Source organism: Chiroxiphia lanceolata, chromosome 4, assembly GCF_009829145.1.
Source record: "Chiroxiphia lanceolata isolate bChiLan1 chromosome 4, bChiLan1.pri, whole genome shotgun sequence".
Taxonomy (NCBI): domain Eukaryota; kingdom Metazoa; phylum Chordata; class Aves; order Passeriformes; family Pipridae; genus Chiroxiphia; species Chiroxiphia lanceolata.
This window is the reverse complement of record NC_045640.1, coordinates 17,666,638-17,687,438: the sequence shown is the minus strand read 5'-3', so window position 1 is coordinate 17,687,438 and position 20,801 is coordinate 17,666,638. Positions and strand designations below refer to the sequence as shown.

Sequence of the window (20,801 nt, the reverse complement as noted above, 5' to 3'; positions counted from 1 at the left end):
AGAAGTAAAATGAAAACACTAATTATGTTTATAGAGAGATGCTTAAAGGTAAAAACCTAAAGAAGCTACTTTAAAAGAAAAAAAAAAGAGTAGCACCCTTAGAAGTTTTTATTTAACTGACATTTTGGACTTCTCAGCACTAAAAAAAGATGACAAGTTTTCACTCAGACTATAGTGTCTCTTGTCATGGCCTTAACATACTTTAACACAGTTGGCCATGGTCCATTTGGTTCACGTTCAGTAAGAGAAGAAAAGTAAACTGGCAAACTGGATGAAATCTCCAAGCAACACGGGAAAGAGGGATACTTGTTTGAAATGATAGCCTAGTCTAAGAACAGATAAGGAGCCTATTTAAGAGCAAAAGTTTCAGTTAGCAAGGTAACATCACAAACCCCCTTAACCTGAGACATGAATGATGGAACAGACGTGTCTATGTGATCCACATGTGACACCTGAAGATTAAGTTGCAGCATTGCCCCAAAATTTACACCATCTTCCACCTTCTTAGAAAAAAGATAGGTATTAAGTTAAAACTGCAAAGCCTTCAAAATATGTGAATTATCTTTCTTTGCTCAAGTGTCAATAATCATCTTGAGCTGAAAAACAAAGCATTTGTCATTATGATCCTTGGATCCTGGGATTTACCAATCTCGCCTCGATGCTACAAAACAAACATCTTCAAGAATGAACCAGTTAAGCTATCTGTCTTTCCAGTGGGTTTTTCAGCTTGCTTCTTCTCTTTCTTTTATGTGTGGCAGAGAGTGGGTGGCAGGGAAAAGGAGAGGGTGAGAAGAAGGTAGAACTGTGCCTGTCTCTGTTGGGGAACATTAAGAGCTACATAGACTTGATACCTGTTTTCTAGGTGGGTCTTGTTTTGGAGGCACATTAGGACAATAGGTATATTCTGCAGTTATTACATTAAACAAGGCTTTTGTCACTTAAAGATTTTTTGCATTACAAAATTAATTGAATGAAGTTATGGGAAACATACAAAAAAGTGCAACGCCTGAAATTCCTCTTGCTAACACTGCCTGTAAAATATATCACTCTTGGGTTATATCATACTAATGTTATAGGAATGCAACATAACTATGAAGCTCTTTAAAGAAAGGAAGAATAAGACAACAGTGGCACATTTAGTTTCCCAATTAACAATAATTTCAAGATACATTGGCACTAAAGTTTAATAAAAATTGGATTGCAGCTACTTCCTGAGGCTTATGCAGTATCTGTAGCATTGCACCACAGCACAGGATATCAGAACACTGTGAGACTGTTTACCCTGTCAATCACTTGTCAATCTATCCAGCTTTCTACAAATACTCCTTGTATTTGGGAGCTGTTTCACAAACCTCAGTAATTAAAATTTTTAACACAATGACAGACACATTTAGCAAATCTACTAAATTAAAGCCACTAGCATGCACAAGGAACAAAAAGTAATGTCATGGTTACCTTTGGGCAATCAGGAAAGTTAGATGTAAAAATCTCCTAGAGTTATTTAAAACACATGTTTATTTTTCAGGTATTATTTTAGCTTCGTTTGGTTTTGATTTTGTTTTTTTATATTTTCTTATTAAGCATGTGTGTGTGTGTGTGTGACTTCAAAGTGAGCAGGTAATTTTTGTTTTTCTCCTCCACTACATGCTTCTCATAGAAAAAAAAAAAAAAGAAAAACTTTATTTTACACAAAGCATCTTGGAATCATTTACAGTAAAGAAAGCTAGACTAACTAGATTTCCCATTAAGAATGCAGAAGAGAATTGTTCAGGAGAAAAAGTCATCTTCTTCAGAAAAGACAGAAATCTAGACATCACAATATCTACCAGTTGAGCTCACAGTGAAAGTCACCAAGAAGTTAAGGTCATGCTGAGGTTCAGGTCAGTGATGAGAAATAATATGCTCAAGAAACTGAGAACACAAAAAGCTTCCACTGTACCCAAGAATTTGATGAAGTTGATAACTGAAGTATGGAAGAAGCATGACTAAATATGATATCCCCTGAGCTCTGACAAGTTATACAAGAACAAGTGTCTTTAGAAATTATTGCTGATATCTTATCATTAAATGATCCTCTATTTCTTTGCCCACAATTTTTTCTTTCATTGATCCGTGACATGTAAAAAGGGGATATGACCAGTACAAAGCTCCTCCTGACTGCCTAGGAAACTTAATCTGGAACACTGTCAAATTTTGGGTTTATTGCAATATGTAGACAGAGTTTGTATTGGTGAGGAAATAATTTCTGTACTGAAATACCCCCTGTCCTGTAACTCTGGGTTCAGGTTTGGCAAGCTTGCACTTCCTGAAGAAACCAAATCCCCTACAATTCTAGCAGCTGGCCAAATAAAACATCTATTCACAAAAACAGGATGAAGAGTAGCATCTTTCTCCCAATATAAATGTAATGAGCATTTTGTAAGTAATGTTCATCATAATTCAGACATGCAAGGTGAATTCTTCATCTTATATCTAAAGGACATTCCTGAGAATTATAATCTGCATTGTCAAGTGACAATATATAAAAAAGCAAGTTATATAATTTGCAAGATTTCTTGGTCCTGGTTCGTGATGCAAGCTTCAGTCTTTGGTGGTATAGTCTGCAGTTTCCTTCTTAGTTCTTACCCATTTCACACTGAAAAATGCATGAAAACAGCAAACAACAACTCAGTGAATGAGAACCATCTGAGAAGAATGAACAATTAGCTCCCTCAGCCAGGAATCCATATGTACATTATAACAGTACTGGCTAGTACTGTGATAGGAAAAAAGGAATCTTGAAGGACCAGAAGGTTTCTGAATTTCAAAACACATATTACCACAAGACTGTCATTCACTTCAGAGGAAATGTCAACCACTAGAACATTGATCAAGCCATCAGACCAATTAGTCGTAGGTCATAAGAAATCTTCAGGGCTAGAGCTGGCACTGATGGAAGCGGAAATGTAGGGAAAATTGTTTTCATGATGAAAAATGCACATCTTCCATATACAGACACATCCCTATTTTCCAAGATCTGCATGCGATTTTCAGTATTGTTTCCTACATTTTTCATATGCTTCCCTTGGCACTGGATTTCATTAAGATGCTGGCAGTGCCATCTGCAGCTCCAAAAGCACCTCCTCTGTCAACAGCTTGATCTCAGATGAGTCATTCAGCTTGGGCTAGCGAGCAAGCAGAAAAGCCTCTTAAGCCTGTGTAAAGAAGTCAACTCAGTGAGCTGCATTAAACACCTTGCAAGAAACAGTCAGTAAAGTGAAGAGAGTAGAAAAATTGCCGCTACCACAGTTTGGAATTCTAACCTTGAAATTTTGAATTTTAGATTTCAAAATTCTAAAACATGCCACAGCTTGGATTCCATTGCAAAGTCCTGCACCATCATTCAAGACAAACAAAAGACACTTTATTCCACCCCAGCAATACAGCTCTCCCTAATCTTCGGCAGAGGAACGTGGAGAACCTGATGGAAAGTGTTGATTCTCACACTTGTATCAGTACCATATGTTAGAGATCCGCTACAGGACATGACCCTATTTAACAGAGAAGCTAAGCAGTACATTTAGAAAAAGTATATTGAGTATATGGGAATCATTTAAATCCAAAAGCAGCAGACGGGGTTGCATCAAAAACCGGAACAACAAAAAAGTTAAGACTTTTGTGTTCTGGCAATAATTTTCCCACTCTACAAAACTTCTTCCTGAGTTAAGACTTTTCAGGTCAGTCTGGCTTGGAAACTACTTGAGAATAAAAAAAAAAAACCAGTTGAGAATAGAAAAAAAATTACTTTCAAATGATATACAGATATTAGCTTAAAAAAAATAAGATGGAATTATAGGTTAAGTTAGTGCAATGCTAGGAAACTCACAGAAGCTTGTAAGTAACAGGCTCAGCACCCACAAGGGGGAGCCTGCCCCTGGGAGCAAATCTGTGCTCTTCCACTTCCTTAGACAGTTTATGGTTATCAGACAGCTCACCAGTCTACAATTTGGTACAGTACATTTTCTGCAATTTTTAGGCTTTAATCAGGGCTGATGTTTGCATAAGAGGAGTCACAGAAAGGGAGAGCAGGAAGGAATCTTGAAGAAATCAAGAAATCAGGATGATGACTTTTACAAAGGGAATATATATAATCTGTCTAAATACACTGATTTTTAAAAGGAAGAACTAGCCCAGGGAAGCAGGAATGGAACACATATACTCAGAAAATATATATTTCCTCTTTATCTTGGTTCCTATAGTATGTCTATTTTAACTTCTAATCTGCTTGGAAGTGACTAAATATTTGTTACTATTTCCACTTTGGAACTATTTATCTTCATAGTCATGGTAATACATTCACATAAAGGCATCAGAGCTGCCAAATTCCTTCATTGCAATTTGGATCATGGTGTAGAGGCTGGGGTGTTGGCACTTGCATCTCACTGGACCCGTAACAGCAGACACTCATCATCATCAAGTCATTATCACATTTTCCCTTCATGGCTGTGTTTATTTTAAGAAATTCCCATGTGTTCAAACACTACCTAGGCTTATTTCAGAGTACCACTTCTATATAAAACCTCAGCACAGACAAGTATTTCCTTACTTTCCCTTTACAGTTCATACCTTCTGGAGTAATTCATCTTTGGATGTAACATCTTCAATGTTACATCCAAAAACAAAACAAAAAAGCATAAAACAGACCAAAAATATACTTATCATACATGCTTTAACCACTCTTCCCCTCCCCTCCCCCTGGGTTACTATATTTCCTTTCAAAACTACAGCTAATTCACACCACATTTTCCTTTTTAAAAAAAGTCTCATATTTGGAAAGTTTTACATAGTGTAATCGTCCCTAAACATTACACAATCTCAAAAGAACTGCTGATAAAACTACACCCAGCAGGATATTGTAATAAGGCAAATAAAGCAAAACAAAGCATCAATTAAAATGTGATTTCTGGTTATATAATATTTTCCTCTGGTAAGGAACAGAAACCAAATTCAGAACATCTTTTTAACCTTCTTCTGGACCACCCAACTTAAAACAAAACATTTAACATATTTCAAGTTGTTTAGGTTTTTTTAGTTACTGGTTATAGCTTTCTGTGTACAGTGTTTATTCTCCTTTCTATATGAAAAAAGAAAAAAAAAAAAGACCCAGAGTTTTGCATATCTTGATTTAGAAGGAAAGAGGTTCCTAGCAGACTCAGGCAAATTCATTAACCTTAGCATACCAAAATGATGATGGTCATATGCTTGAGCAGTAGGAATACACTGATTATCTTCTGTCTGTATTTTCCTCTGGGCATACCAAAACTACTTCCCAAATTCATATGGGACCTGCACTGTTACTGTGCAGAATGAGATTACACCATTAAAAAGAGTTTCCTGCAACATTCACATTTAGCAAACTAACTGAAAAGTCATACTAAGTTCAGGAGCCAAAATAAAATACAGTGGACAAATACAGTCATATAATCATAATTAAAAAATGCAAGCAAAGTGAACAAAACACATTAATAGCAGCAGACTTTCTTACACAACAATCCCACCCACAGCTAGATAATGCAAAAAAGGAAGCTCTGAATATTGTTAAAGGAATCTAGATTAAGTTTCATTTTCAAAGTACACAGTCAAATAGTTTTACATTTCTAAGGAACCATACACTTAAACTACAGCATCACATTCTTGTTTAATATATGAAGATATTAAGTTCCAAATTCATACCTCTAATTCACCAAATAATAATGCAACATTTAATGGATACAGATAATATTTTTCTTAACTAGTTTATTTGGGAGAAATTTGAATAAACTTTTCAAGACAGACATCTCCACCTTTGACTACTTCTCAAAGACTATAATTTCTTTTCAGTTCTTGGGGGGTTGTTGTTTTGTTTGTCCTAAAATGTTAACATCTTAAATAGTGAAGGCCCAAAGAATTATCAGTACTAATGCATTTGCACTGTTGTGTTCCATGTAATGTATTTGACTAGGCTCTTCTCCCCACTTGGAAACTTTGTGGATAAAATTACTGTGAAGTGAGCTTGATTTTCTGCTACTACAGAGAAAATCCAACACCCCCTGTTACTTCTAAATGTTAAATCTTGTGAATTTATAATTCCAGAAGGCTCTTAAGTTCCATTTCTATAATAAGAATTTGTATATCTGGAACTATTATTAGTATTTTAACTTCAACATTGAATATATACCAAATGATCATTTTTAGGTCACCTATCTCAAAGACTTGAATCTCGCTGCAGAAATCATTTCTTGACCAGTCAACCCCTAATTCAACTGCGTTTCTCCTGGTTTTGCTCTTTGTTCCCCCCATATAGGTGCACACACAATACTGCCATTATTTTGGTATTCCACTGTTACACAAACAGGCTAATAGCACATACTAATTTTAAAGCCTTATCTAGAACTCAAATCCATTTCTCTTTTCTTTCATTTGACTGAGGAAAAAAATACAATAGGTTTTGCAACCTGACTTACAAGAATAGACAAAAACTCAGTTTAGTCAAAATACTAGAGAAATATTTTTAATGTTGCAACAAAATGGAAAAAAAAATGTTTGAAGTGAACATCCCACAACATTGGCTAGAGAAGCCACCTCAGCATTGGTTTCGCAAAACTACATAGCATAATTAAAAATATTTTCTTTTCCACTTCCTGCAATGTCTTTGATACATACACATGAAATTGCATGATCTTATTGTTCCATGATGCACTGTATGTTTCCAGCTATTATCATTATGTCTCTTACAGTAGTTTTCTCCCCAGTAATCACAATCCTTAACTGGCCATAAGTATTTTGCATTTCCCACATTCTCCAGTCCATATCCACAAAGCAAACAATTCCAGCACAATCTGGATTTTTACTTAGATCCCTTAGTATTATTTCCTCCAAAAAAATTTACTGGTGTGCTGTTTACACAGCAATCAGTAGACTACAGAACAACAGACCAAATAAATACTTCACCCCAGGACCTTATCTAAAACTTCAACAGTATGTGGTACAACTGGCCATGCCCCAGCAGCTTTGAACCTAGTTTTGTATGCAAGACTTGAAAGGCAACAGTACGCTGCATGTTACAAAATTTTTTAATCTTAATATTGCATGCTAGTCAAACAAATTTTACTAAAGTAATCTTCTTTTTCACGCTAAAGCAGTTGTACAATTTTCTGATTATTTCCTAGTCTAAGAAGCCTTACAACATGGCAACAGACTCTCTTCCTTTGACAGATAGAGCTACTGTTGTCGGCCATAACACTGAAGATGACCTGCTCAGCATTTAGATCCTCAAATCTGAATATTCTGGCTACCCTCACTAGTGAGCCAAGGAAGACCAACCTATGGTTATGATTCTTTTTTTCTAGATGAAATTAAAATTTAGCATCTGCTAAACCTACATACAAAACTAAAATTTTGCCATGAGACATCTCCCTACTCTGTGCCAAACAAGTAGTTTTGGCTTCTGCACCTCTGACATGAACACTATACTAAAGACCAAGAAGCAAAGCACTCTATAGATTTGGTAGGCTCTCCACAGGAATTCTGTTCCTTCATTTTTAGAAATGACCCTGATCCAAAAAATTATAGTTTTTTGAGTGCAATTTTTATTTTGTTCTTGTGTTGTAGGCGTCTAAGAGATAAGGAGATTACTGCTGCTATAACAAGTTATAGCACTGGAGAGTTACACAAAAGTATTTGCTCTAATTAATTTATAGACATAAAATCAAGGAGGGAATTCAGTCTCTTGACTTTTACAAAGAATGCACAATTCATAAAGAACACCCAAAATATGACAGAATCAATTAATCACTGACTAGATTTAACATCAAAGCAGAAGTAGTAAGGACCAGACAGGAATTTTCTCCAGTGTTAGAAATTATCACTGCTTTCCTGCACTATACGTATGTGTTTGTGTCATTCTTTTAGTTATTGTAAATAACTTCCTTTAGTTCTGCTAAGCTTTTCAAAATCTTTTATCCCTCTTTTAGGTGCACATTTATATTCTTTTCTCTCTATTAAGCTTCCATATCTTTATACTCAGAAAGCAGCTACTACCAATACCCCTTCATTACATTAGCTGTTATCCTATCTTCTTTGCAACTCTTCCCTATGGGTCTTATCAAATTTGATATGCAACCTTTGCAGTTTAAGGGTCAATCAACTATCTACATCCCAGCCAGCTACCACCACTCCTACAAAAAGCCACAGAAGGGGAAAAAAAAAAAAGAGTTGATGTTTCTTCTATTTCCCCCATATTAAAGTACTGAAAACATTGAATAGCTGCCATCAAACCTCTCTTTGTACACACTACCTTATAAAGTATGAGCAGCCCTTCTTTACAACTGTATGGATTACACATTCATAGCAAAAATAAAAATGTGACTGAACTGTCTGGACAGAAGAAGAAATTAAAAGAAAGAGGCAAGAATTTTGTCTCTTGTACATATAACCCTGCAAATCCTCAAGGAGTGCTTAACCAAAAGATTCACCCCCCCAGTTCAGTCCCTTGTTTCTTCCCCCTAAAGATTAAGGGTCATGGAAAGAAGCCTTCAGATTGTGGTCCTTTAAACACCCTAGAGCCACGGAGGGTCTGCACCTGGGCTTGGCTGTAAAGATGAAAAGAGTTCAGCAAGTCCCAGCTTTATTCCCCATGAGGTGGGTCTGAACAGCCATTAGCAGAACAGGCCTCTCAAGTGTCTGAGGGGGAGAATAAACTCCGCTCAGCATTCATAAGCAGCCTTTCCCAAGCAGAACCACCAGCCCTGGCTCCAATACCCTCACAACAGCTACAAGGATCAACACAACAGTCTGGGTTGTCCATCATTGCAGCCCTGGCTTCTCTAAGACCAAGTACTGCACTTTGTGTATGGTCACTTTCCATAACATAATGAGAATACCTTTAATTGGTACTTAGATAATTGACGTGACCCTGCCCACCAGGACTCCGAGTCCCACACAGTTCAATGTAGTTTCAGTTGGATTTCATGTGGAAAACGTAGTCTGTGTCTTCCTGTATGTATTTCTTGTCTTAATCACTCACCAGTTCAGCAAACCTAAAAGCTCTACCAGGACTGTAAAGAGAGTAAATTCAGCATGGTACAGGGTAAGCCGAAGCATATCCTAAGTACTCCTTCATCTGACACGTCAATTAAGAAATGAATATTGCAGAATTATTTTTCAATTAAAAACACTGAAAAAGGTACCGAAATTTTGATACATTGCTTTAACTACAAATGGTCAAATATTTCAGACAAAAGCAAATGCAAGTACCTCTGACAAGTCTCTATCTGAATATTAAATTTCAACTTAATAAATATATTCAGAGAAGTTTGAAAAACATAAGATCCCATTGGCAGACAGAAGTCTCACTGCAGCTGTAATATTTCATCAAGTGCTGGATGGTTTATGTCATTTGTGTGGAGAAAAGGAACATTTACTGTATCAGCAGATTCCATTTGAGTTTTCCAGCTCAGTTATTGACATGTGTGAAGGATATGATCATCAGTAAAACCAAAAAGTATTCAATAAAATTTGTGGATCATCAATAATTGAGTTAAGCTGTGTTGGGCTTTTTATTATCAGTCTCTTAACATGATTTAAAGTTGTGGGGTTTATGCCCTAGGCAGAGACCAAATAATAAACAAACAACCCTGAAACCCATCTCTAAACCTAGATGTAATTTCAGTTTTTACTACAGTGTGTTTATAAAAACACATCAGTTGAAAAGCATCTGCTCTTTAACAAAGAGCACTTCATCTAGCTTTAGCTCTGGGATGGAAAAAAAGTATTCAAACATGCTTTGTAGGGCAACATTATTGCAAAAAGCATTTGTAGATCAACATTACAACAAAAAGCATTATTAAGGACCCAGAGCAAATTAAAGCTTTTAGATAGCCTTGATTTTCTTTGATACAACGGAACATATGAAAGGAGATCTGCGCTGGGTAAAGTGGATATGCAATTTTGCAGTAATGTTGTTTCCCTTGCCAATTTCCTATACTTTTTGAAGAATTCAGACAGTAGTTACTGCAATCAGTGCAGGATATGTTGTCTGCGTCAAACCTCCTTTTTGTTTTCCTTTATAAAAGCCTGTACATTCTTATCAAGAACATATAAACAAATCTGGCAAAATATCTTTTTTTTTAACTACAGTAAAATTTTCGTTGATGCATTCTATATATATATATTGGTCATTTCCTAGGGAAAAAAACTATGCTCTTTATAAGAATATATACTTTGGGAAATACTTTTAAAAGGAGAAATTCATGTGTTGTTTGAATGCTGAGTAATTTTAGAGGAGCTTTGAAACAAATTCAATGCATTTAAAATGCTATATAAATCAACATTCAGGACTAAGGGTCAACAGGGGTTAAACTGTCTGTCCTTCTTGCCTGCATTCATAGGTGTCTTTTCTAGCTTTACTTATAGAAGCAACTGCAGCGTAACTTGGATATTAAAACCTCCAAGGAAACCAACAATAAAAGCTGCTAAGAATTTCACTAGGGTCTTATTTTTTTTTCCTTAGGTGTTAATTAAATGATCATTTAACACTGAAATGTAAACACAACATTTTCATCTACTGACAGCATAGCCCATTATGAATCCAGGGTAATAAACGTCCTGGTGTTAATACTCTGAACCAAGTTCCCACAACACACTAAGATGCCTTGTCGTGTCTAAGGTTAAGCATCTAGACACAAAACAAAGATTGTGCCTACTCGACTTCCAGTTCAATTTTCCCATCACCCAGTGACCTAGGTAACACTTTGAGCAATAAAGAATAAATTTAATTTCTCCAGCATTTTGTGAGGATTAGGAACAATTGTTGGCCTGCAATGACTTTTTATCCTTGGATTCTTTCTCTTCCAGAGCATTCCCCCGGTTCCAAAAGAAAATTCTGATGGTTTAAGACACAGAACAAACAGAACTTTAAATTAGGCTTTTTTCAATCAATTGGAACTGTTGGAGGGGAAGCAATCAACCTTTCTTTGGACTTTTCTCAGCTATTCAGTTACTTTAGGCTTTAATCTTCTACTTGCAGAAGAAACCTACAACCATAGGGACAAGTCTCTATACTTTCAGATTTTCCCTTGGCCTGATTTATTCCTCTTTTCTTTTTTTTTTTTTTTTAATCAAGATGACACGGTTGCACTTAAATGTCCACTCTGTGCAAGCTGAGACTTACAGATGTTCTCTTTATAATGTTTCACACCATGTTTCTGCATCACATAATAACAGCCTTTCCTCTGACATGCCTTTTACTTTTCATTACTTCCTTCACTGAGATTCAGTTTCCTACTTAAATCCTGCCTAAAAGGTTTCCTATATCATAATTTACCAAAGCTTTCAAGCTCAACCCTCCAGGAATGACCCAGGGACTGATTCAGACTGGACATGAATATGCTTACAGGAGACCCAAAACCAGCTATTTTAATTTTCTTATTAAAAGGCAGCTATCTTAGTTCTCTGCTTTGACTGCTATCATGTCAACAGAAATACAGAATATAATTATTTATGCTTGGGGTCAAAGAGGGCAAATTACCAAAGCCATAATAGCTAAAGTAGATATCTTGATTACTCTGAATACCACAACACTATTTTAATAGAGCTATGGTTTGAGTAATTAATACAATTCAAGTTTTCACATTAGACATATTTAAATGCCAACAGCTAATAGCAAAATTTTTTAAATAACAGATATTTGTATTGGTCAAGAAGAATCACCTTAAGTCATATTTTTGTTTGCTTGATGTTTAACATGATTTTCCAGTTAAGGTTAAAAGTGACCGAACAGCTTTGGAGTGTTTGTTTGAATGAAAAAAATCCATAGTTCTAAGTACATATTCTGAGTTGGAAGGGACCCACAAGCATGAAAGTCATGTTTGGATGATACTCTGAGGCACATGGTGTCACTCTTGGGGATAGTCCTGTGCCAGCTAAGGGTTGGGCTCGATGATCCTTGTGGGTCCCTTCCAACTCAGCACATTCTGTGATTCTGTGAAAGTCCAACTTCTGGATATCTCTAGAGATGCCTTTCGCTGAAATTAGTCAGCTACATCACTTAGTAAGGCAGTTTACATAAAGAGTTAGTAATCTGCCCGGTATCAGAATTAGTTTACAGTTCCAGCAGTCCATCCAATTTGCCACTTTATTGCACAGCAAAAGACAAATTGCTTGTAAAAAATACACAAAATTATGTTTTTATAATTAAAGAAATAAAGGCAAATTCAACCACAATTCAGACAGCTTCCAATTATGTAAAAAAAAAATATAAACAACCATCTTGTGAGGATCATTTCACAAAAAGTTTGTTTCCGATTTTAAAAATCTCATACTATTAATTCAAGTAACAACATTTCACCTGAATTCTGTATATTTGCTACACCATTTTTTTCCTGCACAGCATCATAGCAGGTGATGTGTAAATACAAAAGAAAGCATAGCTCAGACAGAAAGCCTACAGACTAAGAGATTCAATAATAAAGGGCAGGAAAAGTAATATAGTGGAAAGTTTGAAGTCCAATAATTGCATAAAGTGATAATATATTTTACTTTTTTTTCTGACTGCATTTCAAAAGATCATTCTGGTTCTACCAACACTTCCACTCAGCTTGCTGTTGCTTGGATATAGCTACTGCAAGTTGTACACCAAATGTATATATGCAATACTTGTTTCTGTGCTCAAAAAAGAAATTACCTAATGAATTTTACACATTTTACTTCCAAAAACCTCTAAAATATCATCTTGCTATATAAGTAAGGCTTATGTCTGAAGCAAAGCTACAGTGGTATTTTTGTTTTGTTCAGTACTTTGTGTTGACAGTTTTTAATTTTGAAAGATTATAGCAAAGAATGAAAACTCAAGGTAGAAGCAAGCAATGGTAGAATCAGACAAAAGATGCACATTCAAAGCCAAATTGCATAAAGGATTCAAGAAGTGAATGCCAGAGAAGAGGTATTACAAACCTAGCACAAAGGTAACACGTTCTTAGTTATTTTGGTTTGTTCTTACAGGTAATGAACCTTAACAAGAATATTTTTAATATACATTAATTCTTATATTTTTTAGATGTCCTGTCTATTCACAGATTGGGATTATAGCAAAAATAAACTCACAGAACTGTAACTTGCAGTGTCCATGCAGTGTAAGGGACCAAATTCACCCTGAAAACATTCTACACCGGGGCAATAAGACCTTGTATTAGCAAAAATGCACCAATGTAGGAAATTAAGAGTTCTTCCACAATGTAAGAGAGGTTAGTAATTGCTCATATATTAGAGATTTCTTTTTAACTACTGGCTTACAATACCATAAAGCCAAAATTGTATACTTGTTTTATACACATACTAATGTGCAGTATTTCTAAATAATAATTTTGAAATACAGTTATGTTCTAAGAACTACAGTCACAGTTCAAGAGTGACACTAATAAAATAATGCTAGTAATTAAAAACTAACCAGTATTAGAATTGTTATATTCTTACCAACTAAATTGTTTAGATAAAACAATTTAAACATTCTTGTATTTGAACTAAACCACAGTAGTAAAAAATACAAGTAAAAAACCTAGCAGGATGGACACAATGTATGGAAGATTTGTTTCTATTTAGCTCTAAAAGGATAAGATTCAAATCTATCACACCAAGAAGTAATGGAGTTGCCTTACACGCAGTATGCATGCAGCTAGAATACCCCATAACAAATCATAAAAACTCAAACATATGACTGAAGTAACTCAAAACACTATCCTGGGGAGGATATAGCAACAAGGTGGCTTCATAACTCATATTCAAATAAATCTTTGTTAAATTGCTGTCCATCCATCCCACTCCTACAATAAAGTGGAGCACATTATAATGTTACTACAGCATGGACAGCAGTGGAAACCAACCCACTGCGCTTACTCAACAGTAGTTCCATTAACAGACTACTTACAAAAGGAGAGAAATTTATCGATATTGCCTTTTGGAAAGGGGAAACGCATTTCCTCATTGGATTTAATATGTTAAATCCTCATTGGGTTTAACATCCAGAGCCACCTGTTTGCAGTGGGAATATTTCAGAGCCTTTGGGATAAGGAGCATTTTTCTAATTAGCAGTTTCTCTATTGAGTTGTTAAAACAGATTCGGACTGAAGATAAATATCTTTCCTACAAAATTACGATCATAATCTCACTTGCCATGATTACGGTTAAATGGAATAAGACAAAACCATAAATTACACCTCAAATGCAGGTACCTTAACAGTAGGGAGCCCAGCACTTAAAAATATTTTTAAAGTCCCTGTTCCAGCATCTTACATGCACCGTCTTATTACCTTTTGTTCGTTTGGGGTTTTGTTGATTGCTTTTTTTTGTTTGTTTTTTTGGGGTGGGATTTTTTTCAGGTTTTTCGGGGAGGGGAGGGGGGCGGTGTGGAGAGGGGTTGTGGTGTTGTTGGTTTTGGGATTTGGTTTGGGTTTTTTTTTCTCGGCAAAGGTAAAAACAAAACTAGCTTAGCAAGTGATGCAAATGGCAGGTTCTCCTGCAACAGCTCCAGCACCAGCACCGAGAGCCGCCGGGAGAAGTTCCCTCGACCGCCGGCTCCCCGCGCCGGGAGCGGCTGCGGCGCTGGGGCTGCCGGCCGGGATGAGTAATGATGTCGGTCCGGCCGGACAACGGTAACCCTGGCAACTGTAACCTGCAATTCCTGACTAACCATTGTGGGATTTATTGTGGCAGGGGCCAAAGAGGCCAAGAGTAAAATGAAGCAGAGAACTATGGTGTCTGACACATCTAGTACCACACACTTTAATCATAGCTGGCAGAAATTAATTCAGGAGGAATTTTTGCAAGGGCCCCCCATACAGCATGTTTTGTTGTTGTTGCTGCTGCTGCTGCTGTTCTGGCCTAAGTGAATTTTTTAAAGGTTTTCTTGATGTTTAATACTTTTTCCCTTTAATTATTCACTGCTAGAATTTTTTTTTAAAGTCACTAACAAACATCTCAAAAGTGATGTTTATTAATCAGACTATATTAAGATTTTTTTTTCCCTTTAGATGAGAAACATTCATAGTGTGTACCTGAAAGTACACATATGAGAAGAAAAAATATCTCATATCAGACCACACCCACTACAAAGATTGTTGTTTTTTCCCAAGCCAATACTGCCTAACTTATACAACAAATATTGGTCAGTAGGGAAACTTAACCATCATTCCAAGTGTAAGAAATGTAAATCTAAAGAGACAAGTTTTGTGCATGGAATTCAATAACCTTTACATGCCACTGATTAATAAAGGTATCTTTTAAAACTGATTTTTCAAACAGCTTGGGTCCAGCACTTGGTATCCTGCAGCAAACAGCAATCAACGAACTGCGATCTAACCAGCCAAAGTAAGCAATCAAAATCTATTTGCCTCAGATAAGCACTCACTAGGCTGTAGTAGTTCTCTGTACTAAGGTACCATTGCTGACATCAGACAGTTTAGTGGACATAGAGGTCACCAAAAACAACACATCTCCTTCCTGCAGTTCTTGTTGAACAAGAACTTGTATTTCACCAGGGGATTTACAATGGCACCTTTATTTTAACAGTATTGCATCAAAACAGAGGTTCATGTAAATTGTGCTTTGAGAAATTCCTTGCAAGGTAAGATTAATATAACCTACAGCACTCTTCATACTATTTTTAGCATTAACTACTTCCTACTGAAATATTTATGCCAAGACACCTTTGTAGATAACTCTTAATGGGAAAATCAGTTTCTGTTTTGACTAAAATTATCCATTTTAACTAGTTCCAGGAGATTTCTTGGAAGACTGCTAAACTGGAAAGAAGGTAGCCTGAAAAATAATTTGTTTAACTACCTTTGAAATTAAGTGTCTTTAGACACAGAAAATAATGCACTGTCTCTTTTAAACTCTCAACCTATCGCTTTCCTTTACTTACACTTCCCATCTGTCAACAAGTGCTTGTAATTTTATTACACTGTCCTGTAGTTTATGCAGAGTTGGTATTATTTTACAGAGTTCTGTTAATGGACTGGATAAATGGTAATGCTATTTAAACTAGTCTCCTGCTCCAGCAAACACAGCTGCAACTGTACTACTATTTCTAGGCAAACATCTTGACCTGAACATGCAGTGCTCTCTCAACCCGTCCAAAGAGAAATTGGAGCAGACAGCAAAGGGAAAGCATAGCCGGCCGCTGGCGGCAACCAACTGTGTCAAATCATAATTCATACACAGCGTACCCTCTTTCTTTTATATTGCGTTTAGGCTACACAACAAGCATATGTGCTTCTTCACCTGGCATCTCATTTACAGCCAAGGGTCAAATGGTAATTATTATTCACAGAAGCTCAACAGTATGTTGAAACCTCGCAGTACACACATTGTTTGATTAGCTGTTAAATGCCAAAAATAAATACTAAATCCGAAGCATAGTATACATTTTATTAATCATGTTTAGAGAACTTTAACTCTCCTCAGAAAAATATTTATTTGGATGTAAATACATCTAAGCATATAAAATGATACATGTAAAAAAATAAAATAATTTTATACTCTTCAAAGTGATTAAGCTACATATTTTCTGAAAACTGACCAAGAACTTTTAGCTAGCATCAATACCTTTGTTGGCCTGACATTTTTTCAATTACAGATTTAGCATTAAGCAGCTGTAGATTTTCAGTTTAATTCATATTTTCTTTTAAACATGAATACATTATAACCAGACATTCACTTTCATGGTCTGATCAACAATAACCCTTAGGCAGAGGAAATTTAATACTGTGAAGCCAGGGATCTCTTACTTTCCACCATATATGCTATGAGCAGTTGTGTGCTTTATGTCAAAGGACATTATAGATTTAAGACTAGCATCTATCAAATAAACAATTCTGAAATAAATATACCCAAATATGATTTTGCCTGAAGTATGCATCCATTTTTTGCCTGCAAATTATGGCTCATTTCTATTTATATGAATCTAGATAACAACCATTACACTATAGGTGAAATAATAAAATGATCATAAATCTCTTTCATATTCCTTTCTGATGGAAGTAATTTCTTTATCATGGCTGAGGGAAATTATAAAAGACTCAATTGTTAATACATAATACCACATATGAATATATTATAACATTATAGCACAGCAAAATATTTTTGTTTGTCAGGACAAAAGCCTTCAGCAGCTTTTTGGTCTCATCATTTAACAACTCATTGAATTTACAGCGAAGTTCTGGAAACAAAGCACACATCCAAAGCAAATGAATGAAATAAAATACACAGAACTAAATGTTTATAATAATAAGAGTAACTCCCAGTTTGCCATTTTATGTTGCTATGAGAAGGGAGAAAAGAACTATTGTTTCATAGTACTAAAAAATCAACTCCTAAAAATAAAAGCTTCATTATACCATTTTTTCTCAAACATATTTCCATATACTAAAGTGGAAACAAATAAGCGGAATCCCAATTTCCTCCACCTTCACATCTCTTTTTCCAAGCACACAAGGGATGAAACTCAATATAACCAGCAATTTCAACAGCAGAAATCTCACCTGAAGTCTAAAGAAATGTGTCAAACACGTATCTAATTACAACAGGGCTGAATTTGTACAAAAGCCTACTTAAGCATGTCATGTTGTATCCCTTCAATACCACATAATGTTACCTAAAAGTACCTTAAAATTTATTTAGTTAAAATAAACCAGAATCCAAACTTTATTCCACATTTCAACTGCAACAGAATTAAGTGGTTTCTTAGAAAGGACAAGGGGCCAAAATATTTTTTTAAAAATATTGCTAAAACATTATCAAACCAAAGAATACAATCAAAACAAAAAAACCATTACCCAAGTTGATGTTATTTCTATTTAAGGTAAAGAATTTCATTGTTTTTTCTTCTCAGAGCTCAAGTTACTACCTTTGTTTTCTTTGTGATGGGACATAGGAGAGAGTTCTCCACAGACCTAGCATTTGTCAGTGCTATAATTTTTATAGTAAGTGTGTACAGCCACAAAAGCAGAACATCACAAAACCAAAATGCTTATACAGTGTTGCATCTCTGGGTCAGAATTTCCACAGGCATTTTTATTTCTTTTAACACAGAAACAAAACAAAACAAAAAAAAAGCCAAAACCAACCAACCAACCAAAAAACAGGAGAAAAGGATTCTTTCAGCAAACCTTCCTTAAAGAAGTGGAAATTGATGACACAATACTTGTCTCATACAACTGTCAGTATCTGACACAGAAGTAAAATAAAATATAAAAAAGTCTTGCAAAGCAGTACTCAGCTTAAACAAAACACCAATGTTCCAAGATGCATTTTAATCTGCTTGAGGCAAATGACAAAAAACCTAATACAAGACAGAATAACAGACCCAATCCAAATGTTCCCAAACAATAGTTATTGGGCTATGTCTACTTACAGCCTGTATAACTTTGGCGTCCCCAGAAAGAGCAGTTCAGAAAGCAACTGGAGGTTATTTCTGTTTAGGCGCCTTTAGAAAGAAAAAGAAATAGTTGTGTTAAATTACAAATGCTACAGAGCAATGCAATGCAATCACTTTGAGTAGGCATCCCAGTGATGTAACAAGCTGATTTTAAAGACCAGAAAGGTCCATTAGCGGAGACATGGTCCAGCAGTAAATTTACCATGGACTAATTACATTTTCTGGTTTCCCCCTACAGACCATATTACCTATTTTATGAAAGGTTTTGAATCTCTGCAGTGTGAACCAATCACTAAGTCAGGACCCTATCCTGCATAAACAACCTGAAAGTTAAAAGTACAAAATCAGCAGTGTAACTTTAATTCCCTACCAACTCTGTTCCTCTTACTATAATAAAGCAGACAGACGTTTTGTGACCACGAAGAGGTTCAAGGGAACACTATGAAATGTATACACTTTAAGTAACAAGATAACATTATGTCTAAAGATCCATATAACCTATTTATTTAAATAAAAAAGCAAAGGAAGATGTTACAGAAATCCTGGTCAAATCAAATCCAGAAAAATCAAGATGTCACAGCTGATATTTGGAATTACAGGGTTGGGGGGGGGTGTTTTGCAGGGGTTTGGGGGGGGGGGGTTAATGCAGTTTTTTTCTCTATATCTGTAAATATAGGAATTTTGAGGAAGTTAAATATAACATGATTAGTTGTACCTAAGACAGTGCACAAGTGAAAAATTGCAACTCAAATCTGGAAGGTACCCATTTGTCTGTTAAGTTTCTCACTGAGCATGCTGACCAGGGTCACAGCTGCTTAAACTGAGGTGACAAGATCAAAGCCCACTGTATTATAGCCATAGACAACAGAACAACCACTGGCCAAGACAAATATATTTTATTTTCATTATCTCTTTTTTCAACATACAATGCAGATTATTATCTCTGCTGTGTGTAAGTGACAGCCCTGGAGCTTACAGTCATACCAGTCAAGAAGTCAAGCTCAAAATAGGTTTTTGGTTGTTTTCAAGAAATGCTCCACACATACCACCTGCCATTCAAGCAAAGCAACCTACTGGAAAAAGCTGTTTTGTTCCATAAACCTTATCACAAGACACTGTTTGCAATGCACGATGCTTGTCAATACAATAATTCAGGGCATTCCTAGACAACAGACTGCATGAGATTATCTGAGATATAGATACAGATAGATAGACAGAGATAGATAGATAGATATTATCTAGTGGTTACACAATATATATCAATAGACTCCTACCAAGACATTCCACAAGGTGAAAAAATATATTGGACAGCAGTTTTGCAAAATTAAGTTTTAGAATTTCATACAGGTTCAGATTTTCCTATTTGTTAGTCTTAGGGCTGAATTTAAATAATTAAGTCTATTTAGCCTCTCAGGGCTCGTTTTGCATAAACATTGTTCCACATAAAGCTCTTTCCAGTTTAAAGATTTTTTTCATGACTTCCCATGTAGATACACACAGACATTCAAAAAACCAATTTTACATAGCTCCATGGTTTAGTTAACTTAGTTATTGCTCCCTTAAAGCTCAGTGTGACTACTGATGAGAGTAAAATAATCTTAGAAATACTTTTTATGTACACACAGATCTGTTCACACATTTCAAACCATTAGCAAAGTCAGCTTTTTGAGTTCTAGATATCCATAATTCTCCAGTCTTAATGTCAGGTTCCTTCTTGCTAGTCAAGCATCAGAAATCCTGATTTCTTTAAGCAGAAGAAGTCTAAATCATGCATGTACAGATTAAAAGAAAATTTAGAGTGAAAAAACTGAAAAGGAAAAACTGGGATAAGAGAGGTGAGTGATAATGCAGCTAAGTAAGTAGGAAAAAAAAAAATCTGAACTGTGATCTTGCAAGTCACATTTCCAAATCAGTCAAAAGAAAATTTTCCATACAAATGAAAGATAGAGCTATAAATAAGTTAATGGTTAGTGGAAGATTTGAACACTACTTAAGAAGAAAACCTTACCTACATAAAAGCAAAAAAGTGATATATTTTAGTGCTTGTGGATGAGGTCATTTAAAAATACAAATTTTCTGACCTTTAGTAAACTTGTATATGAATGTATATACTAAGACCACAAAACTGAAAAAGAAAGTTCTGTCAAAGTAACAGTTACATTTGTGATCCAAAGATATTGTGAAAATGAAATTAATAAATACTAAACCTGAACAAATTAAATAAAAAGAAAAATAAAATTCATTCACTGCTTCTTTTAGTAAAATAAAGACTTAAACCTCTAAGTACACGATTACAGATCCAAAATTACATGGAAAAACATGCAGGGTAAAAATTTGGTAAGGTAGTCTCCAA

The 20,801-nt window shown here is 35.4% G+C and overlaps 1 protein-coding gene across 11 annotated transcripts in view; it reads right to left on the bottom strand.

The window, feature by feature from the left end:
- Nucleotides 1–20,801, bottom strand: part of SLIT2 (slit guidance ligand 2) — a 264,559-nt gene that overhangs the window by 225,997 nt on the left and 17,761 nt on the right. For all 11 annotated transcript variants that reach the window (XM_032685983.1, XM_032685981.1, XM_032685984.1 and 8 more), the window contains exon 4: nt 18,425–18,496. In XM_032685983.1, the coding sequence (XP_032541874.1) occupies nt 18,425–18,496 (72 nt within the window). The remainder of the gene's footprint in view (nt 1–18,424; nt 18,497–20,801) is intronic.